This window comes from Gobius niger (assembly GCF_951799975.1).
Source record: "Gobius niger genome assembly, chromosome: 16".
Classification (NCBI taxonomy): Eukaryota; Metazoa; Chordata; class Actinopteri; order Gobiiformes; family Gobiidae; genus Gobius; species Gobius niger.
The window spans coordinates 8,528,653-8,552,050 of record NC_136867.1 but is presented as its reverse complement, the minus strand read 5'-3'; the positions used below and the strand labels follow the sequence as shown (position 1 = coordinate 8,552,050).

General features: G+C 44.2%; 2 protein-coding genes across 3 annotated transcripts; both read left to right on the top strand.

Annotated features, from left to right (window-relative positions):
• Window positions 1-2,954: 2,954 nt before the first annotated feature.
• Window positions 2,955-21,281, top strand: slc35f4 (solute carrier family 35 member F4). Of its 2 annotated transcripts, none has more exons than XM_079573126.1 (7): window positions 2,955-3,333; window positions 17,118-17,418; window positions 18,630-18,849; window positions 19,294-19,419; window positions 19,602-19,794; window positions 20,096-20,185; window positions 20,699-21,281. In XM_079573126.1, the coding sequence occupies exons 1-7, from the start codon at window positions 3,108-3,110 to the stop codon at window positions 20,938-20,940; spliced, it is 1,398 nt and encodes a 465-aa protein (XP_079429252.1). In that variant the 5' UTR covers window positions 2,955-3,107; the 3' UTR covers window positions 20,941-21,281. The 2 variants fall into 2 exon arrangements, with proteins under 2 accessions (XP_079429252.1, XP_079429253.1); XM_079573127.1 differs by lacking the exon at window positions 2,955-3,333 and adding an exon at window positions 10,715-11,355.
• A 120-nt stretch (window positions 21,282-21,401) lies between these two features.
• LOC306976332 (uncharacterized protein) lies at window positions 21,402-23,398 on the top strand (the record flags this gene model as incomplete). Its single annotated transcript, XM_079574252.1, has 4 exons — window positions 21,402-22,623; window positions 22,686-22,762; window positions 23,078-23,186; window positions 23,277-23,398. Exons 1-4 carry the CDS (start codon window positions 22,428-22,430, stop codon window positions 23,396-23,398), a joined length of 504 nt encoding a protein of 167 aa, XP_079430378.1. The 5' UTR covers window positions 21,402-22,427.

Genomic DNA, 23,398 nt, shown 5'->3' with positions numbered 1-23,398 from the left:
GCTGCCATTTCCTTACGGCTTCAGGAAGTAGGAGGCAATAATAAGTCCATTCCAAATTAACAGTCGATGTGAAATAACGTAAAAGTGTGCTTGCAGAAACTTGTACAATGCCATTAGTGACATTTACTGTGTTCTGTGGTGAGAAAGAGGAGGAAGATGAGGTGGCTGATGGTTCTGCTGATGGAGATCGGAGGACTGACAGTGACAGACTGGAGGTAATCTTTGTGGTTCAATCAATGCAGAGTTTAATATATGCTTATCAAGAGGCTTGGTTTTAATTTGCACATCAAGTATGTTTTTGAAAAGCTGATTCAACCCACTAAAAAAAATGAAACCATAAAAAAGAAAAAATGAAAAAGGACACCGGGGATTATGTGCGCTCTGGGATGAGCTGACTAATTGTTGCTTGTAATTGAAGCCAGCCTCATTTTCTCTGCAGCTGGAGGACAATTAGAGGTGAAATGAGAAAAGATTTCAACGGAGCATGTGTCTTTAACGGCACAGAGTGAAATATTTCTCAGCCGTTACGCTTATGCAGCCGGCAAGCATTTTTAAACTTCCCATGCACAGACGGTTTAAGCTGCATGACAAGATATTTAATGAACCGTATTGTAGCTTCATGGGTAGATGTGCAGAGTCGTCACAGTGGGGGAGGCAAACCAGGCAGTTGCTTGTAAGTCGACTAGCTGAGGGGGGCCCCAGTATGTGGCTGCCTTAACCTACAGGATTGTGCTTGTAATGACGAAGTTTACAATGAACTATTCATTACAAAAGCACAAACACTAGCATTCTCCCGTATCATTCTGGGGTCAGGCTTCCATACCTGAAACTATTTATTTTTCTTCTTTTCTTTTTTTTAAACACTGTTTCTCTAATTAATATAGTATAGTGAAATCTGCTGTTGTTAGATCCATTTACCAATCCCTTTTTGTCTCAAACTGGCTTGATATTAACCCCTCTGTAATTTCCCCTCACTCCACATCACACATAAAGATACATCTCACTAAGAACAACCAAGTACTCTTAAAAATACTGCTTTATAAACCATATGAACAACTACCAGTGGCGAGGGTAACATATTACAAACATGTATAACTTTTTAAATTAACTAAGGAACGTAACATAGTACTTAAACAAAATACTGTAGTATATTCATCATTACAATTTAAAGCAGAACTAAGTAACTCATGCCTCTAGAGGCTATAAGTGCCACTGCAGGTATCATAGCATGCTGCGGTTTTTAATTGTCATGATGAATACTATGTTGACAAAAAAGATAAAGGGAATTACACAATGGAGATACATTTTTTCACTCAAACATGGCTGTAAATACTGTTTAAGTGGCGCTAGCCCGCAGTTAGCTTTGCCCGTTAGCCTGTTAGCTTCATCTTCGTGATTCCATTAGTGTGTATTGCGCTTCCGACCCGGAGGCAGGAAAGTTGCCATTATGGTTTTCTGGCCAGAGACACCAGGGGGAGATGAAAGAACCCCCAATCATCCCATTAATGCTTGTCTTACCCCCAGAGGGACAACGAAAAGGATTTATTTAGGTAAACTTACTTGATTTTTTTTTTACTAAACTTACTTACTGCTTTAAGTAACTCAAGTTACATGCGCATTGAAATAGTTTGCATTTATACACACACAAAAAAAGCCCCCCACATAAAATGCAGCACCAAACAAAACACGTGAGACTGGGGAATGTGAAGGAAAGGAAATCTGTGACTGCACTTTTGCTCGGTGGAATTATTGCTATTTTCACATTATATTTTGACAAAAGTAACTCAAGTAACTCAAAGTAGCGTACCTCAGCTATATTTTTTAAACGATGTGCACTATATACAAACATAGTATATTTCAAAGCTGTAAATACTATATTAAAATCTACTAAAAAGTTAAAGTAACTAGCCCAACACTGACTACTACAAGCTCTGAAAAGTAGGAAACCGAAGTTAACTTTCCAGACCTGTTTTCAACCCACTTGCGAGTGTCCAAGTCGCCTATAAATTAGCACAAGCCGTGGAGGAACTTTTCTGGTGCATTTGGTATTTCATTGTTGTCGCCACAAAGCTGTCCCTGCACTGAATGTATGAGATAAGTGCTTTTGGAGCGAAACAAAGGAAGGCGAGGTGGAGATTGGTTTAGTGCCGCGCGCGCGGAGGAGAGGAGGGTGTGTGGGGGGAGACGATGGGGGCCCTGCTGGCGTCCAAGGGCAATGTAAAAACCCGGGCTGCGCAATGCCAACAGGCCCGAGCATTCTCCACACGCCAGGAATCAATTTCACACCGAGAGCGGAGGATCGGAGGCAAGCGGAAAACGCAGCATCTATATACACTTATTGGATTTGAGGAGGAAGAGTTTTGGTTTTTTTTTTGTCGCAGCAATATGGGGGATCCAGTCAAGAGCCAGGAACATGTGGCCAGCTGGGGAGAGGAGATTGGGCCCCAGAGCAGAGGAAGAACTGGCATTATAAGCGCGGGGATGATACATGGACAATATAATAAAGTCCTAAGCGTGGCATAAATATAGATCTATTGTTATTTTTCTCAGTGGAGCTGTGAACGGCCTGTGATAAAACACTGCAGCACGCGACCGGAGATGAGATTATGGGAAGTTTGTTTGCAAGAAGATGTCAATATAACCTGCAATTACAGTTCAGGGGTGTCATTACTGATTTACTCAACCATGAATACAGGAAACTTCACTGATCCGTATTAAAACAAAAGTCTGCACTTAAAATTGTTGGCTATATTGAGGCTGACTTTTCGAACCCACATGCAGATGGAGTCTTAGTATTTTTGATTCGATCATTTGGCCACAATGGTGCGCATTCTAATCGAGTCGCACGTGCATAACAATAATTGTGGCAACATCCATACATTTTCTCTTTTCATGCCAAGGATAAATCGCGTTCCTGATTGAGATGTGACACGCCCCCTAGTGTGCGCCTTGTGCCAGACGCGTGGAGCGCGCGGTAACCTTGCTGCGTCCGGAGCTCCACCGGAGGAATGTGCGCGTGCCTTTGATGTCCTGCGCTCGTTGCTAATTGTTGATGCAGCCCTTGGGGTCGCTCCGCGCGCGCTGGTCTCGTTCCCTCGCCTCTCACGATGACGACCTCTGAAGGTGTTTCGGAGAGTGGAGAGCAGCCCTGCATCACGCTGGAGCCCAAGAACACTCTTTTACCCGGCAAGACGACGCCGTCCGCGGGAAGGCGCGCGCTCCTCAGGGACACCGACTCCAAAGTGACCGCCAATGGAGTGCACGACATCGAGGACAGAATCCTGAGAATCACCGGCTACTACGGGTACAACCCTGGCTACTCCAGCCACAGAAGTGAGTCCCAAACTAAGTGCAGGGTCAGCAGTGCATGCAGCAGCAGCAGGTGCGGGCGTTTGTTTAGCTTTACATGAAAGTGCGTGTTTGGATGCTGCATCAGGATACACTGACTATATTGGCAGACAGTGTTGCTGGCAGACGCACAACAATTACTTTTTACTTAAACAAAGTCCCCACAGATTCCAGTGTGCTTTAATTATTTCTATCCATTCTAAATCCATAATCCATGCGCCAGCGGAGAGGCTGCAGGCGGCTGCCCTGGGCCATCCATCTCCCACAGCAGGACATGCCGCTTCAACCACATACTATAATGACAAGCCAGAATCAATTTCAAAGTTCATTACAGCTCCATCTGCATGTGGGTCCGTCTCCTCCTCTCTGCTCTGCTCATCCACGGCATTAAATTAAAAACAATCCATTCCCTGGCCGTTCCACACATGGGTCCGCCTGTGATGCATGTGGACATTGTGCCTGTCATAAGTGAGGCTTTCTCATTTGCCTCTGTCAGTGGCCTTGTGATTGCTGAGGCTGGAGATTGCTGACGCCTCTGAATCTGTGCGCGCTCCGCGAAGCTGGAGGGATGTTTCAGAAGATTTCGGCCCAGTTTTGGAAATCCGTTCGTGCAATCCTCACTTTCGTTATTGGATTTTTAGGCAAGTTGCTTTTTGTCAGATGCCTCAAAATCTACTTGACGAACTGACTCCCGCCCGCCTGTTATGTAACGGTGTCCCTGCACATTCATAACTCAGGGGGAGAGTGAGGATCTTTTCCCAATATTGGGCTGTCCCTGCTGCACACTGCCTCTGTGACATATGGTGTTTACTCTGGTGGCCCCTTTGGACAGAAAATCTCCACGGCAGGTGAGATCAGAGCGGCACAAGATGTGGAAAAAGAAAAGGAAATGACAGTGCAGCTACGTTGGTGCACTTGACAATTCAGATTTATTTTGCTCATGAGAGTCTGAACAAATTGGAATTATGAACGACCTTGAATGAAGATTTACAGCAAAAGGTCTGAGAGTATCCTTTTTGTATGAAATCTGTAGTGTACATCCCTGATTCTCAACTGTTAAAAGTCACAGGAACAATTCCAATCCTGAAAATGAAATAAAACAATCACAATTTCCTAGATTGGAGCAGCCTATTTCACCCTTACTGGCCTCTCCTGTGCAGCTGCAGCAGAAAGGGCATTCAGGGTAAACATCTTGTCAACATGCGTCTTCTGGCAATAAAAAAATATGTAAGATTACCAGTGTTCCTTAAAACTGATGATAGTTTTGTTCTCAAGATGAAATGACACTGCTAGCTGACAGGCAGGACGAAAAGTGTCACTCTGATGAATGACCTGGACGTCCTGATGAGACAAGTTATGAAAGCGGCTCTAATAGCACAATTAATCTCCTGCATTATTGAGTTCCTTGGAGGGCGGTGTTTCTGTAGTGCTGTCATTGAATATTTATGCCTGAATTCATAAAATCTAGAGCGGTATGAAACAAGAGGTATTATGCTTGGAAACAGGCCTGGCCGCCCTATTTCAACCGCGCAGTGGTAAACCATGTCTGGAGCACGGCTGACAAAATGACTAAGGGCTTGACAGACAACCCTGTTCCGTGTGGGAAAACATCCCGTTTAGCTTGTGGTCTCAGCCGTCTATCCCCATTTGGTCAACATTGGGTTTCCCTTTAGGGATAGTGACAGTTTCCTTGTTTGCAATGAAGATCCCGTATTCCATCGTACATAAACACACACAAATCCACAGGGTTGTTTTAGTATGGAGGAGGTTTAGCCTATTACATCATGTGGCTTCGTCAGCAACTCATTTTGTTTTTTTTTGTCAGGAGGCTGGATAAACATAGATTGTTTCCCTGCAAGACATGCTTTGCCATTTTTCTGAGATTATTGAGAGATTCATTGAGCTCACGATTGGAATTGCAATTAAAGGTCCATATTCAGGAGTGTTCTTAAGAGTGCAGAATTACAATGGCCTTCTATCTTTCCTGATATTGAAAATTTGAAGTCATCTGCTACTACCAGTTTCCAAAAATGGCTCGCCGAAACTTGCCAATGGAGTATTGAACGCGGAGCCTATGGGGCAAAAGCTATATTTAGCGAGACGCCGTTGCCAGTTTGTTATATTGCCACTTGCCATCTGCGTGCGCTGGGAGACGCCGTGAGGGAGGCTGCACTCTGCATATGATGACAAAAGCCCGGCTTGTAATACATGCCCCATACGCTCATGACAACACGCTGTCAGACGGTGACACAAGCTAACGTGATAAACCCCACGTCGGCTTTGCAAGCGCAGGCAACACCTTTGGAGGGGTATAATAGAGCGGCAAGTGTGGCCTCAGCATTTCTGAAAGAGTCACATTGTTATGGAAAAAGTGCAGCCTTTGGAGTACAATGAGGGGAGATGATGGATTAGAAGATGATGCTATTGTTACACATCAGTGAATTTAAACAAGTCCATTTAGAGGCTTGCCAAAGAGGTGGTAGAAGCATCAGTCAGACACAAAGTGGTATTGTAGTGGAGGTTGTAGTAGTAGAAGTAATATTCCACATCTTTAGCAAATGTTACATGAAAGACAGAGCAGGTTCTGAAGTACTAATATTTGTAGTATTGTAAAAGGGCAGTGCAAATTCTGGGTTGGGTCAAGGGGTTATTTAAAACTAAGCCGACATTTGCTGTGTTTCCTGACCAGTTTACATACTTTGAGTTTTGTGTTATAGGTTAGTAAAACGTACAATTAGTATGCAGTTGTACTTTGATCTATACTTTTGTTCCAGTTATACTTTTGAGGAGTAATTTACAGCCTCTTGTGATGTGTGGGCATTGTGTTGTGTATTTTATACGACTGTGCCGCCTCAAACTCTTAACCCATTTCCAGGTGATTTCATCAAACTTTCTCAAACATTTCTCTGGTGCGTGGGCGTATTTTGGACTTGCCCAGTTCCCATGCCTGCTTCCCTGTGCTGCTATTTATATCTGGCCTCATCGAATGGGATATAAGCCGTGCCTGAATGACTCTGAGAGCAGTTCCTCTGTGAGCTCTGGGGAGCGGGCGAAAGCTCTCTGTGTATAATATAATGGTACCCTATTTCTGCTGCTGTACACAACTGCTGACCTGAGCACTGCCCCCGAGGTGTTGTCCATCGGTGGGGGACTCTACAACCCTGTAAAGAAAGCACTATGTTAGAAAACTGATCGGCAAAGCACCTATAGAAGTCACTTTTCTGTTACTGAAAGATCATATGGAAGCAGGTGTGCAAAAAAGATGCTCTATGTGTTTTGGCTTTGGAAAGCACTCCCCTGTTTGGCTGGTTCAAAGTGGTGGTGGTGGAGTGTTTGCCAACATTGCCCCCGTGTGGGAAAAGTACCCTAATGCAGCAAATGAGCTGATATACAGTCTTTTTCATAAGGGAAACACATTTTACAATTATAAAGTAGGCTGCAAGAATGTCCAAAACATAGTGAAATAGAAAAGACATGTCCTGAACATGAATATACTCGTGTTGGTGTCGTTGTTTTTGGCTCTAGTTGAACACAGACCCTGAGCAGATTCATACGTCCTGCATATCATCTTGTTCTGACCCTGTTCATTGTCAGACTATCTCCCTTTAGAAGATGACTTTATTTAGTGGAGCTTACGATTTCCAAAGTTTTATTTTTGCTGCGCAGCACTTGAGCACAAGAGGTAGAAGTCTGCCCTCTACAGGCCTTGCCTGTAATTACATTTATAACATGTGTATAACTAGGAGTATTTTCAATACACATTCATCTGCCAGCCATTAGCTATCAGCCATTTTATTGCCGATATGGTAGATGTTAACTTGCCAACAACTTTGGACTTATCTCAGTAACAAAAAGTGATAGAGCCTCACAGAGCTTATAGGTCTCTATAGCTTCCTGAAATTACGGTGACAATTTTTCTCCAAATGTTTTTGCAAAACTGCCGTTACACAATCGTCCTTGCATTCCAAACAATATTAGATCAATGCTACCGGTATTTCAGTCAGCTGCCATCTTCTTCTGTTCTCACAGACGAGGGCCACCAATATTTATAACTACAGCTCTGGAAGGATCAGAGACAAAAGCATCTTGGTGTAAAGCTACAGCTTTTGAAGAGGCTTTGCAGCAGGGCATGTTAAATGTTTAACTATTGACTATAGGAGATTTAAAAAACTCCCTATATTTCAATATTGGATCACAAAAATCCACATCGCTCGGGCCTTAGAGGACACCGTAAAGTACTTCACTGTAGTTCCCGTCTCATGCCAGAAGGTGTCCTTGTGTTTTAACATTGTAAGTACAGTTCATTTCCCCTGTAGCGAGGGCCCCCCTCTGACAGACCTGTGACGCTGCCCCTCTCTCCATCACAGTGAGGCGTGCGCTGAGTGGAAGGGCTCCGTAAACTCGGTTACAGCTCCATCTGAATGACAAAGACAGTGAGTGAATGCCGTGGAGTGCGTCAGTGCAGGACCCCGTTGCTATGGGGGCCGCTGGAAGGATGCTTCACTATTTTGGGCTTTGATCCACAGGAAGGGTCCACATGGGGACATTGTTTTGTAACATGGACTGAACCTGCTTCACGTCACTTGTGGTCTGGCGCGTCCAGTGTCAACGTGAAACTGTGGCACAGGAGTTTATCACCAATGTGTGACAGTAACATGAATAATAATTAAAATATAGCAGTTTTGTGATAATGTTTTTTCTTCCTAAACTTCTGTCACTTGTGGAGCGTCTCCGCCTACCTGATCTGCTGACTGCAGGGTTTGGTACTCGGCTCTCCTCATCAGCACTGGGCTATTTTTAAAGTTCAACTCTAAAAACCATGAGAACCACAGAATCTCAAAATATGGAACACATACGATGATCTCAATATCACGGACACATTCTTTTTGTAAGGCTGTTCCCTCTTGAAAACATATAGTTGAGTGTTGTTTCATAAAGTTCCTTTTTGTAAATACTTCATTAAAGGTGCATCGTAAATCACATCCATCAATGACCTTTTTGTGACCCAGTGGCTGTATGGCTGGAAAGTAAAAGCACCGTGCTCATCATTCGTACAGTCAATGGGTCACTGACAGGTCAAATCCCAGCACCTGTCGTAACAATCAAATTACTGCTAGCTCTGGCAACTGAATTCCAGAGGTTCTGAGCTTTCAAATGACGTATGGCAGGTCCTTGTACAGTGAGATTTAGTAGGTAAAACTTCATGTCTGCAATGTCCGGAGGTCAAGCCCAGTTCTGTTGAGTGATCAGTGTTAAAGCAGAGCACATCACTTCCCAGACCCCTTCAGGTCAAGCGCTGTCTGCTGGTATCAGTAGATGCACAGAAATCAGGGCTGACTCACTCTCATTGTGTTCTTTCCATGAGGAATTATGCATAAAGTCACACAAGGTGAAATACGGAGCCTATAGGTGTCTGGAAGCATCCACAAAAGCCTGACTAAAGCCTATTACGGGGGAATTAAACAATGAAATCTGATCTGTAACTGGGACACATCCTCACTACTCATCCATCCCAGCACGCACCCAAACAATCTCTCTCTGTGTCTGAGTCTGAGGAAGAGACTGTGATCTTTTATGCCGTCTGCTGCCGTGCCAGAAGTTTAGCTGCTCGGCTCTGGAGACAGAGAGGGGCGGAGTGCGATCAAGTCTGCGAGAACGACACAGGGCCTAAAGCAAAACACTGTATTTTTAACTAACTCACCCGAGCAGCGCACAGTCGGATTGTTGCTAGGTTTCTCTCAGACAGTATTATGGGATGCCAAAATCGTGACATTGATAGGAGGGAGATTGCATTATGTTGAAAAGTACACAGGAAGAGCAGGCAGGGCCATCCTGAAATGGAAATTCCGGACCGCAGATTTCCCAAAGGAGCCTCGTGATGAGGCCCTCTCGCTGCCGTCCACTCAGGGGCCATTTTCAGACGACTCTTATCAAAAATGATGGAGAAGTTTGATGGAGCTGGGAGACTTATAGTGTAAATATTTAATGAAAAAATGGACATTAGGAGGAGAAGAGGCATATGTGCTTTTATAACAAAAGTGCTGATGGAAAGTGCAAACGCTGTTGTTACAAGAAGTGTGAGGGATGTGGCGTGATTCTGCAAAATTACACCACGTGCCACAGAGAAGGGAGGTATTGACTTTATTGAGGTCAGGAGCCTGTAAACAAGGGCTAAAACGTATTATCAAGCTTTACATGTGTTAAACTATAGACATATTTGCCATAAGCTTAGAAAGAAAATCTATTCGGTTCAGTTGATTTTGACTTGCACCTGGATGTTTGTCTCTGTTATTTGAAAAAAATAACAGAGACCATGTGCAGAACTCATCACCAACCCAAGAAGCTACATGGTTTGTGACTTAAACTATAGAACTAAATATGAAAATGGTACAGCAGTGGTAGTATTTTAAATCTCCAGACACTTGTCGACTTATCAAAACGATATAAAAAGGAACAGAACAGACAAAAACAAAACAATAAAACAGTCAAATTCCTGATGAAACCATTCAATTAATTACTGCTTTTAAACAAAACATTACTAATATAACAACGCTGCCATTTCCAATGCTTTTTTGTAGACTTCTATTCAGTGGCTTGTTTTAAGTTACTTTAAAATTGTTATACTATATTCCATATTAGTAGTTACAGCTTTGAAAATGTAACATGTTTGTATTACACATTACGGATTCAAAAATTACTTTTGTCAACATATAATTTAAAAAATAGCAATAAAGCCACAGAACAAAAGTGCAGTCACATATTTCCTTCTCCCTCGCTGTCCCCATTCTCTCCTGTCTTGTTTTGACGACATTAACTGCAGATCTTATACACATCATTCAATACAAACTATTTAAATGCACTTGTAACTCGTGTTACTTAAATTGTAAAGACTATTATACACACTGCTTGTATTACAGATACAGTCGACTAAATTAGCTGGAAACTTTGACTAGACTGAAATCAAAGTTCCATGTAAAACAATTCAATAGCTGACTATACAAAATATGAAGACTTCTTATGGATCACGGAGCCTTTTAAAAGCACATAATAACACTAATGTGTTATACTATATCAACTAGATATATAACATGTTTACACATTTTTAAATTTGATTCGCTCACGCCCCCTTTATCGAAACATAGCGAGATTTGGGAGGCTCTATGATTGGATTTAAGTGAATTCTGGTGACTGTCCTCCTGCGTGATTGTGAACAAGTGCTGAAGAGCGTGCAGGAGCTGAGAGAGAGAGAGAGAGAGAGAGAGAGAGAGAGAGAGAGAGAGAGAGAGAGAGAGAGAGAGAGAGAGAGAGTGGTCAGGTGAAAGTGAGGAAGAGGAGGAGGAGAGGAGGGGGAGGGGGAGCAGCCAGCGCAGCATAATTAGCTCGGGCTGCTTGGTTACCTTCCAAACAAAGCTGCTGATTTGTGGAGCGAGGGAGAGGAGGCAGAGGAGGGAGAGACGACGAGACACACTCCAGCCTCAGTCGCCCTGGAGCACTCTGCAACAGACCAAATGGGACTTCAGTGAGAGGATGTGCCCAGGACAGGCTGAAGGAGAAGTTCGCTGGTGAATTCGACAAAGCGGGAGAACTGGGGCAAGGCTGTGAGAGAGGGGGAGACGATACAAACGCACAGCAGGACAAATAGAACTTCACTGGGAACCTCCACAGAGAAGACACGGAGGGGAAAGAACTTATCCAACCTTTGAGTAGAGGCAGTTAAAAGTTCTCCACGGGACAATTCTGGCTTTCCGGACGTCCACTGAGCCGCCGTCGGCTTGTTACCGCGAGACAGGCTGAAGAATATTTTGGAGAAAGTGAGCCAACCGGGGACCAGAGGATGCTCCCAGTCAAACGGCAGGGCTGCTGACAGTGCACCTCCATCACACACACACACACCCCTCCCTGGGCAGGACAGCGTGTCGTCCCACAGGAGGATGAAGAAGCACTCCGCCCGCGTGGCACCGCTCAGCTCCTACAGCACCCAAGTCCTCACCTGCCCCATCTCGGAAGGTAATCCTAAAGGTAGAGGGCTTGTGTGGGAGTTTTTGGTTAGAGTTGGCTGCTTTTTCCTCCTTTCCACTGATTTTGGTGTCGTGCTGACTTTGTAATGAATCAGGGGGAAAAGAAGAAGTCGTCCTTAATGATACGAATCGGGTTTAAATACTTCAAATCTACAATATGAAAATGATTTTTTAGGTTATTTGTTCAGATATTTTGAAAAACTTATTTTACCTCCCAAAACTCTGCCAATGGGATAAGAAAATTGTAGATGAGGTAGAGAAAAAAAAGACATGGGAATTTTGGGATGAAATTGAAACAAATAGGCCATTTGGAAATATAATCTTGAAAAAACAACGAATGAAAATGATACAGAAATGAAAAAATAAGATACATTTAAAAATCAGGCCCATATTTAACCAGATTCGGACTCTTTTGTTCCGGGACATCCACAGAATGGCCCCAGCAGACCCGGAATCAAATTCAGAGCAAGAACCTTTGCTACTCCCCACAATCACTGTCCATTAACTTGAAAAAAAAGAAAGAAATGTGTAATATGAGATAATAGTATGACTACTGTAATCCGTGTTTACAGTAACCTACAGTGCAGCCGCCAGTACTGTGTATTTTACAGTAACCATGCTGTACTACTTATTTCTTTATCAACCAGCTACTAAACAGTTTCTAATCTTGTCAAGTATAATCATTATTTTACTGTTTATGTAATACGTACAGAACAAAGAAAGTTAGATGAAAGTAAATAAAAGTATAAAAGTAATAATGTAATGTCAAAGTAATAATAAGCAACTTCAATCTATTTGTGAACTTCTTTCAGCCTCCCTCCTGCCCGTCCCTCCTGAGCTGTACATTTGGCCCGCGTTAATGTCTGCTAACCTTACATACATTATAGATTGGCTTGATCCGGGCTCCATCCATCACTGCCAGGCGGAAACTGTGGTGATAAAATGTATGAAGGATCGGCACGTAGCAAAGTGCGTCACCGCCGATACGTCTGCTTCACGGTGCCAGCGCTGAACGACACTGTGCTGCAAAGTAATCTGTCTAATGAACAACCGGAATACTTGTGATAGCACTTTATGTGTACCTGGAAATGGGTAAAGTGGAAAAAAACTTTGCTGAACATAACTTGAAACACAACTGTAGTTGAGAGTATAACCCAAACTTGCATGCACAGTTTTATTTAAGTACAGGAGAGTGCTCTAACCCGGACTTGATTGGATCAGGTCCTGGCATTGTGGAAGTAGGAGAGAGTCGTTTATGCTCATTTCCAAACTGGTTTTAGCCGTAGGATCTGACAACTTTTCGAGTGGAGCACATTATGCTTTCTGATTGAATATTATTTATGAGAACCAACCAAAAAAAATTACATTGTGTAAAATGCGCTTTGTAATTGTGAATAAATTAATATTAGCCATATTTCCCTCAGACCTAGATGTAGATATAGACTAAATGAGGGGGCTTTCCCCATAGCGTTCAGCGCGGCTAACTGAAGCTCGTTCATGCTAGCAATTTGGCTGGGTTTTGGAGCCAGCTCTTATATTCAGTTGCGCATGTTGAGACAAGAGGAAAGAATGACAAGCCTTAGTTCAATAATGACTTAAAGAGGCAAAACAGTTTGAATGGAAAGTCCATTACAGCATTGAACGTCCGGAGCCTGCCACCATTTCCTATTAAGCTTCAGCAGCTAATAGCACTGCTATGTCCATGTGTTTCACAGGCTATGGGTGAAACCAGGTTTAGGGTAACAACAAGGTGGACCTAACTCCTCACCACAGGAGAGGTAAATCCAAGTTTGCAAACTATAGGGAATGTAGAACTGAGGAAGCCTCTTAGACGAGAGACAAAGCATAAACATAAACAACTCCTTTTCCACAATGGATTTTTGCAAACCTTTGCGATACTCAACATGGGCTCATCCTCCAGTAAAGGCACTCCCGGCTCCATTCTGTAACATGTATCTGCTCTCTGAATTGTCCTGAGCCGGGATGCGTCCCAACATGTGTACTGTATTACTCACGTTAAATGCTGTCATTATTACAGGCCTAATTATTTCCTCCGCATCTTTTTATTCATCTATTAGTCAGCGATTACTGTGCCTGTTTTGGGAGTAGCGTTTTGGCTTGAGGTAGCACTTTCATGCGGCGGGGGCTGGGGGAATAGTCGCGTTATAACGATACTGCATATTGGCACTGGATCCAACTCTTGCACCTATAAAGAAAAATAGTATCATCCAAAAATCCGCGCTCTGAATTACAAAACCATCCACAGCTGAGAGTGGATGCTGCAGATGTAATAGAATAAAAGATGGGTTTGTTTCTGAGATTTACAGTTGGAAAGCGGCTCATTAGGTTGATGAAGGATCCTCGCTGTGACAGAATGGGATAAGGCAGAACACGAGAGAAACTGTTTTCGATGGATGTACATTTGCTTGTACTGACGACCACATTTGCAGTCATAAGTAGGAACAAAGCCGAATTCTGCAGGGAGCTCCTCAGTGGCTCACCTGGCACGGATCTGGTACTACGGATGACAAGTGCTTTGAATTTCAGCCTGTTCCTATTTGGCTCAATGTGTCCGCTCTCTCCTCCATCTCAGCTAGAGAGAGTACTATTCTTTCAGAAAGTATCCATACCCCTCTTTATAATCCTCAGGTAAAATGTTGCTCAAATTCAAATCTACCCTCAAATGACTGGGTTTTTCAGTGTCTCCTCCTTACACATGTATGAGAGTGTAAATGGAAAAACACCACAGACTAGAGCTACCGTATGGCTCCTAACTTGCAAACCTAACCGCAATGTTTGTCAAAATTGTGCAGCACTATTGGCCCCACATGAATGGACAAGTGATCAGTGACGTGCGGCGAGGTTTGCTGCCTGTGAGTCATGTGTTGTATAGACTCCAATATAAAGTCAACAAAACTGCAGTCTCTTTCAAGGCTCCTTACCTTTTCCAATAAAAGCTGAGTATGACATCCATCCATTTTCTTCCGCTTTATCCGGGGCCGGGTCACGGGGGCAGCAGTCTCAGCAGAGATGCCCAGACTTCCCGATCCATGCACACCTCCTCCAGCTGTTCTGGGGGGACCCTGAGGCGACACCAGGCCAGCTCGGAGACATATTCCCTCTAGCGTGTCCTGGGCCTTCCACGAGGCCTTGTACCTATAGGACATGCCTGGAACAGATGCCCTAGCCACCAGCTGGCTCCTTTTGACGTGAAGGAGCAGCTCCTCCCGGGTAACTGAGCTCCTCACCCGATCTCAAAGGGTGCTGCGCCAGCCACAGCTAAAAGCTGTGTCTGACTACTATGATTTCTACAGTAATACATAGACTACCGTGATTCTGTTATGGACACGGTGTTACTGTAAACTTTACAACATTCTACTGTTAAAATGATTCACAGTAGTGTTATTAATACAGTAAATAACTGTATATTTCACAGCCATTTTTACAGTATACATTCCAACTTAAAATGCATTCTCATGATATCACAAAAAAAACACCACATAACATAGAAGAGGCGCAAACCCTGTCTGCGTGATAAGTTGGTGACAATCCTTTTGACAGCATAAGTGGTTTTCGTTACTTATCCTGAAAAAGCCGGATATGTTCGTCACTAAAGTTTCCACTTTCAATCATCCCTTTACGTTTAAAACGTCTCCCCTAAAGAGAAATATAACAGACTGGTTTTAACCTATAGCCTAGTCATCCAAGTACCAGATGTTTTATTCAGATGATGAAAAATCTAAATTGCACAAGAAAAATGTCAAATCTCAAATGTATTTTAGTTTTTGGGGCGAAAAAGGCACAGGATGGGAGAGCACAGTGTGTGGGACAGAGATGTCTGTGCTCCTCCTTTACACAATATCCACAACTGATAAAACGCTTGGCTGTTTTTAGTATTTAGTTAGTAGTAATACACTAGTCAGGCACTGGCTTACCTGTCTCCCCTGACCGCGCGTCACTTCAAAGGATCATGGCCTGACCTGCTTAAGTTCTCCTTTTCTTCAGCTGCAACAAAACTTAAATTCTCCAAAAGTCCACAACTTTGGACGTTGGGATATTTTGTTACACGAGTAGTAAAGATCTGCGTAGAACTGTTGATCAGTGCAGTTTTATGAGGCATTGTTTGCCAAACCTCCCCGTACGTCACCGTCAGCACTTCCCAAATGTATTCTCCCCCCCTGCCTATGTTCACTGCAGATAAAAGCCGTAAACTCTTTGGACTAATTCCATTCATTCATGCATTGATACGGCGGCTCTCGCACGAGCATACACTTAGTATCTGTGCACAAGGGTGAAAATGTGCACACGTCCTGAGTCAGCAGCCATCTTTTATTCCTAGGCTGGTGTAAATTGATAAGACTTTGGAGAGGTGAAGAATACTTGCTCCTTCCTTCCTCTCCCTCTCCCTCTCTCTCCTCTTTACTTCATCTCTCGCCCACGGACACAGCACTTGACCGATTATAGCTCAAGTCCGGAGCGCAGACAGTCCAGTGGTGCAGTAAGGCATTGGGCCAGTCTCATCTCAGTCTGTACCTGTATCTGTCTGCTGCTGCTAATATAAGGCCCAAGGTTAGCCCGACTTTGTGCAGGAATGTCATATGGTTAGGTTTACTCTGAGTGTATGGAGTTGGGTTTCCATGTACAGGAGAGTAATATGGCTGTGCAGTGGCATCATAAGGCATTAGGGTGGGTTAGTGTAAGGGCTGAAAGCTGTAAAGTGTTTCAGAATGGATCAACAAGGTTTTTCTCAGACTCTGGTGTTGGCAGTATATCATAGAAGTCATGTTTACTAAATTCAATAGCTGCTTGTGGTAAAAGCAGGATCCCTGATCTTATCTGATCTCAGAAGCGGAGTAAGGCTGGGCCTGGTTAATGTCAGGATCAGTGATTGTGTGGGAAATAACAGGCACTGTAAACTTGGGTTTAGTGAATGATAGTGGTCAAAGGGGCCAATAGCACAGGTGAGTTACCTTTTGTCTGTCAGCTGAAGCAACCACCACCAGGAGAGGAGAGTGAATTTGGAACTCTTTAGCACTGGAGCTGAAGTCCCAAATGGATCTGAGACTTTTCTCAGAAAAGCTGAATCTCTGACTAAAGAACAAACAACAGTGTGAGCACTGAACTGTATGGATGAAGTTTGTGAAGTGGTCAGATATGTCTCCTCTTTCTTTTTACTGTTGTTTTCCTCTTTACTACTACTTTCCTACACCTCAAAAAGCCCAGGGACGGGGGCTGAAAATCAGCCTATGTTAGAAGCCTTATGTACACAACATCGACCACTTACTTGGGGGCGATGTTTTCTTATGCAGTCATTTTGGAGAGGTGAAAAATACTACATTTTTCCTCTCCTCAGAGTGTAGAGTAGGTCATTTTATGGTTGGTGGTTTGAATGCCAGTTTATGGGCAAAACATTTCATCTCATTTTTGATGAAAATAAAGTGTGCTGCAGATTGGCAGCCTCGCTTCCATCAGTCTGCCCCAGGGCAGCTGTGGCTACTGTAGTGGTATGCAAAAGTTGGACCGGTCAATGGCTGTTTATAAGAAGAAGAAGGAGGCAGATAAAACATGAAATAACCTAGCTGCATCAGTGCAGCATACATTGTGATGCAGCTAAAACTGAGGGGGCAAAGCATTTCAAATGGTGTGTCCTTTAGTAAATATTGTAACTGATTGAATGTATTTTATCAAGTAAGAAAGTTAAGAAAGTTACACTTAAATGTTTCACTGAATGAATTCTTTGTTTTCCCGTAGGAGAGGATGGCTCGGAGTCCCACGGTGACACTGCGGGCAGCGAGGCCAGTGGAGAGAGCCACTCGTACAGGACGTGCACAAACACTCTCCTGAAGGTCCTGGGGGGGCTCATGGTGGTCCTGTGTCTCTCCTCGTCCTGGGTGGGCACAACGCAGGTCATCAAGCTCACCTTCCACTCCTTCTCCTGCCCGTTCTTTATCTCCTGGTTCAGCAGCAACTGGAACATCCTCTTCTTCCCCATCTACTACTCGGTGCACGTGCTGACCACCAGAGACAAGCAGACGCCCATCCAGAAGTTCAGGTAATGTGACTGCATGCTGTTAATTACTTGTCTGATACCATTTCCCATAAGAAAGGGGTTGGAAAGGCCGATGGACGATATATAGGCTGATATGACTAGTGTTTGAATCTGATAAATAAATAAAACTTGTTACTTTTGTAAAATAATTTGTTACAAGCTAATTTATTTAGATTTGTTTTTTTAATGTCCCAATGCAAAGCCACTTCTTTAGCTTTAAGGTAAGTTGCTTTTGGTTCGAAGCATTTAGGCTTTTTGGACTATCATTGTCACTTTGTACTGAACTGAGGGCAAACTTTGATCACTTTAGAGTTGCATTTGCAAACATTGCTGGCCCTCTTCTCTGAGGAGCACATTTCAAGATGGGCCAAGGTACTATTGGCAAACATTGTTTCGGTTCGTTCTGCTGCCATCAGGCTGCAGGTACAGGACTCCGGGGTGGGAGCGGGCACGCTTTAGAAAAGGTTTTGTCACCTCCACCATAGCTGCAATAAATGGCCAGTATTTGTGTCAAATCCTGTACAATGAACCGGTTTATTAGAAATGCTCAAAAATGTGCTCCTTCACGACTCGTTTTCACAGTTCTTTCAAATAACAAGTGGGGCCAATAAACTTGAATGCTACCAGTAGCTGTTTATGTGTTGCTTGAGTAAACACAGTGAAAGAAAAAGGCAATATGCTTCTACATCAAAGGTTATAAACCTCACTATTTTGGCACAAATTCAGCTCCATACAGTTGCAACATTTTTCCACCATGCTCTGTGTAAACACAGACCACAATGACAGGTGACCAGTAGACACAGTCTAGTTTGATGCAAAAAAAAAAAATATAAATCTGGTAATGTTTGAAATCCATGGGCGATTGTGTAACAGCGGTTCTGTAAAAGGTGTAGCACTTCAGGACACAGCTTCCCAGAGGCCTAGGAGGCTCAGGGAGAGCTCATTTTAAAGCTCTGACTCTCATCCTTCCGATGCAAAAAAAATCACATCAATATCATATCTTTTTGTTCCAGAGATATCTGCACTGGAAAAACTTTGATATTCCACTAGGTGCATATGCCGGCCGATATATTGGTCAGGCCCTGCTATGCCTCAGTCTAATGATAATCAACTTTAACCATTCATATTCAGTTCAATTAATTTCTGTAGAGCCCAATATCAACAACAGGTCTTCGCAAAACATTTATTCTTTTTTTTGTAATGCACATATCCAGAGAGTGCAGTAAGCTGTTTGGGGAGGACGGCATGACCCTGAAGCTGTTTGTGAAGAGGACCGCTCCCTTCTCCATACTGTGGACCCTGACCAACTACCTGTACCTGCTGGCGCTGAAGAAGCTGACCGCCACCGACGTGTCCGCCCTCTACTGCTGCCACAAGGCCTTCGTCTTCCTGCTGTCCTGGATCGTCCTCAAGGACCGCTTCATGGGAGTGCGGGTCTGTACTGAGACAAACACGCCTCTGGTCAGGGCCGCGGCTAGTGTTTTAGGGGGCCTGTGCAATTTGTTGTCTGTGGGGAACCTTGAAGCATAATTATCTTAAGGCGAGACACTGCAGGTGAATGGAAAAAGAATTTAGACATATCCATTTGAAACTTTTGCATTAGATTGCTGACATAGATCTGAGGAAAAAATGCAGTGTAGTTTTCTGTCATTAAAAATAATTTTCAACAACAACATTTCAGCGAGGATTTTGTTGTTTTTGCCTTTAACCGCCATGTCACAAATACAACAGTTCATCCGTGGTGGGGCCCCAAGTGGGCGTCCGGCCCTGGACATTTGCCCAGCTTGTTTGTAGCTCAAACCGGCCCTGCCTCTGTCACTGTGTTGTCTGAGTCTTACCTTTATCCGTGTCTATCTCTAACTGTCCGCTCACCTGCAGATTGTGGCTGCTATTATGGCCATCACTGGGATTGTCATGATGGCCTATGCTGACGGTTTCCATGGAGATTCCTTTGTGGGCGTGGCTTTGGCAGTGGGGTCTGCTTCCACTTCAGCTCTCTATAAGGTTAGTCGACACACTGCAAGTTGAAATAAATATAGATCAGTTTAACAGCTTAAGGGTTATTTGCAAGCGACAATACCCTGCCGAAGGTTTTAACTTGTATAAAAGCTGCACTGCACCAAAAATGTCTATTAGCGAAGGCGGGATTCACATTGAAACTCCTGACATGGATTGTTCTTGTGCAGGTGCTGTTTAAGATGTTCCTGGGTAGTGCGAACCTGGGAGAGGTGGCTCACTTCCTGTCCACCATGGGGGTGTTTAACCTGCTCTTCATCTCCTGTGTGCCCCTGGTGCTGTACCTGACTAGAGTGGAGCACTGGGGCTCGCTCTCCTCCCTGCCCTGGGGATACCTCTGTGGACTGGCGGGGCTCTGGCTCGGTAAAGTGTTCAATGATTCCTTCTCCTGATATTTCTGTTCATTATACAGTATATAAAGTGATTAGAAATGGATAGAAGGAGGAATGGAAACAAGATACAATTTGAGCATAAAGTACAGCATTTGGTTTAAATCGAAGTAGCCCAAACTGTAGAAATCAAACAAGCAAAGTCCTTTGTACATTTGCTAAGGTCTAAGGTCTCTGAAACCATGCAACTTATTTTGGTTCTTAATTTGTGATTGAGACTAGAAACATGAGCATTTACGGTTACTAAACTTGAGCTGTGCATTTTCTGTCTGCAGTGTTCAACATCCTGGTGCATGTGGGCGTGGTGCTCACCTACCCCATCCTCATCTCCATCGGGACCTTACTCAGCGTGCCGGGCAATGCAGGTCATTTCTATCATCCATTTTCAAATGCGAACACAGTACAGAGCTGATTAGACTAGGGTTTGGGTGTCATGACGGGGGTGAGACAGGCAGGCGTACATGTAGGTAACCCTTTTTGTAGCTATGTGAGGCTTCATTAAATAAGAAGAATTGAAAATGATCATCAAAGAAGCGCAAATGGTGACACCCTGTGCGGTTTTGTCCAGTGTGGTCAGCAGTTAGTCTACTGACAACAAAACCATTACACAGCAGGTCTGCCCCTCTGACAGAGGAAACCCAATCACCAGCATGCGTTGGTATCCCTGCTCTCTCCCTCTGAGGGAGGATCAGGTTGCCACGGCGACTCTAAATGCCTGCACCTCTTCTTTAAAGCACGGTGTCCGTATGAAGGTCAGTGGGCTACACTTGTCCAAAGACACAGAGGATAAGGGTTCTAATCGTATTTGTGCTGGATCCTCTTGTCCTGTGGTTTATCTTACTCACTGTAATCCATCTGCCTTTGTGTCTGTCCTCCAGCTGTGGATGTGTTGAAACATGAGGTGATCTTCAGCGTAGTGCGCCTGGCTGCCACCTGCATCATCTGCTTGGGCTTTCTGCTGCTACTGCTGCCGGAGGAGTGGGACTCAGTCACTCTGCGCTTCCTGGCCAACATCGCAGACAAGAAGTCCGAGGAGCATGGAGAGGAGCTGACCGATTCCAGTCTAAACCTCAGGAGCAGGAGCCGAGCCAACGGGGTGGTGTCCATACCCCTGGCCTGAACACAAGGATCTTTGTTCAAACATCTGTATGTGCTGAGAGCAGCACTGATGGACTCTGAGGAGGAGAACATGGAACTGGGACATCAGAACTCTCTGATCCAGAAATTGAGAGGCAGACAGTATTCTTACTTTCTCATGACCTGGACCGTCCCTTGCACGCCCTCACGTGAGCCGACCTCACGGCAGACTGTATTCTGTGAATATAGAAGAATGCAGGGCCAGTTTGGCCCAATCCTATCAGTATTTGTTAGGGCCATAAAGAGCAGTGATTTAAAGTTATTGAGTAGTCTAGGAAAGGTCTGATACTCTGTGTAATGGACTGGCTCTTAAGGATTTATAATAAAAGCTTTCAAAATGATATTAGTTCATGGAATTTATAATTACTATTGTATTATATATTGTTACAAACCTTTTACAAGTAGATTGATTAGTGATCAATCAATTAGCATCAATGTCGGCAGAAACCTATTTGTCGTAGGTCCTTGCTGTAACTGCAGCTCAGAGCAGATGGAGAGTGACTGTTGGTGCTGTAATAATGGATGCCTATCCGCTGGCATGCACCAGACCCATGGGACATGTTTCTCTGCTGGGCTCTGTTGGAGCAGGCACTTGGTAAAATGACTTTCTTGTGTTACGTAACATGGTGCTTAAGTAGGGTATGACTCCAAACTGTGTGAGCGATAATGATAATGGTTTATATCACTGTCTGCTCAGTCTGCTAATACAGGCTCGGCTCAACACACAGCTCAGTGTAACCATAGTCTCCCTCTAGTCTGCTTTAGTCTACGTATGCATTTGATATAAATAAATAAATAAATAAGGTGACAGGGTGTTGGGCTGTATTTGGGATAACAACATTTTAAAAATCAATTACCCCATGATCAAACAATATCCTAGACATATACCCCACAACACAGTCCCAAACATATGACCGATACTGCAGTCCAGCCACAAGGGGTCAGGAGCCAGTGTACCCTCTGTCCCAGCACCCACAGGTTTCATCAGGAGCACAATTTAGCAATACAAGATGTGAAAGACACAGCCCACGCCCAAAGTGAGAATCCATTATTTATGAATGTATTTGAATGGGGCAGTGCATAATGAACAGACTGGTGCTGTAAACTGATGCCAGATTTTTGCTCAAGGCTAATTTCCACCCGCAGTCCCATGTGGTGAAAACATATCACCAAACACAGAGGAGACGTGAGCAACACAAAACATGTTCGACTAACACAAAGCAGAAAACGCCGTGACTCCTCGTGCAGAGACTGAGTGACTTGGCCGTCACCCTCCGGGCCTCTCCGGTCGCGGTGCGAGGGCGCAGCAAACAACAGGTTCTTTCAAGCATTAACTTCTGAGTTACAGTATAACCTATGGGGAGGGTTGCTATAGAAACTGCACTCATGTTGTCAAAGTTAAATAATGAAGCCTCGTGTTGCAACTAAGTTCTTTGGTGAGAATAGGACGCATTATGTGAACGGGCTGCGATGGCTTTGGGTGTTCTGAGTGAAATGGGTTCTTCAGGCACTAAAAGGCGACTGTGTAAAGTTGCCCCATACGAACGCCAAAGCCAGGAGTGGACGCGCCAAGCTGCCGGCCCGCTCAAACTACCTGAAGCAAGCTGCGAAGAACAGAAGAGACAAAGGACAACCCTGCCGCCATTAAAACAGAGAACTACTCCAGGTTGGTGAAAAGTCAAGACGATTTGTTATTGAAAAGGGATGATTGATGAACTCTGTGCACAGTTGGGCCACCCTCTCCAGACAACGAGGGGGACGACGACGTGAGCATCATTCATTCACATCCACCAAGAAGACCTCAGGTGAAGTCTGATTTCAAATGTCACCTTGCCCAATTGCTATTTTCTCGACAATAGATTACATTCACGCCAGTTTCTGACGCTAACAAGACTAAAAAATCCAGCAATTTGGCTTGTAATACAAATGGTGACGGGGCAGGACAGCCTGGCTCCACATGTCCCATTCAGATAGGACGGGCTGACTTATGTAGCTTGTAACGCAGCATCAATAATTCAGATCTGAAGGGTTTATGTTGTGAGGGAATGTGAGGGAACCTAAAAAATAGGAGACGGGAAGATGCCTCTTATCAGAAATGTGTTTTGACTGTTCTTTTTCAGGACATGATTCTGGAGGCTCAGACTGACCTCACCCAGAGGGACAGTAGAAGGAGGAGGGGACAGCAGCGACAGGCCCGACAGCAGAGGAGGCATAGAGTTTTCTGCTCGGGTAAAGCAAGTTGATGTGCGAGGAGGTTAAGTGCATTTCTCGAGGGGCAAAGCAATGATCGGTCCCATTTCGCTCTCTTTTGTTTTTTAGATTCAGTTCATGGAGTGACTTGGCCCCTCAAAATGGTGACCCGTCCCACACAGAGAGACGTTTTCCAGGACAGTAGCAGCAGACAGCTCCTGGACCCCTCCTGCCTCCGGACGACTGACTGA

Excerpts from the sequence above, each read along its gene's own strand:
- slc35f4 (XM_079573126.1), top strand. The coding sequence starts at position 3,108 with ATGACGACCTCTGAAGGTGTTTCGGAGAGTGGAGAGCAGCCCTGCATC. Across the intron at positions 3,334-17,117 it reads TGGCTACTCCAGCCACAGAA|GAGAGGATGGCTCGGAGTCC; the intron begins GTGAGTCCCAAA and ends GTTTTCCCGTAG. Across the intron at positions 20,186-20,698 it reads CAGCGTGCCGGGCAATGCAG|CTGTGGATGTGTTGAAACAT; the intron begins GTCATTTCTATC and ends TCTGTCCTCCAG.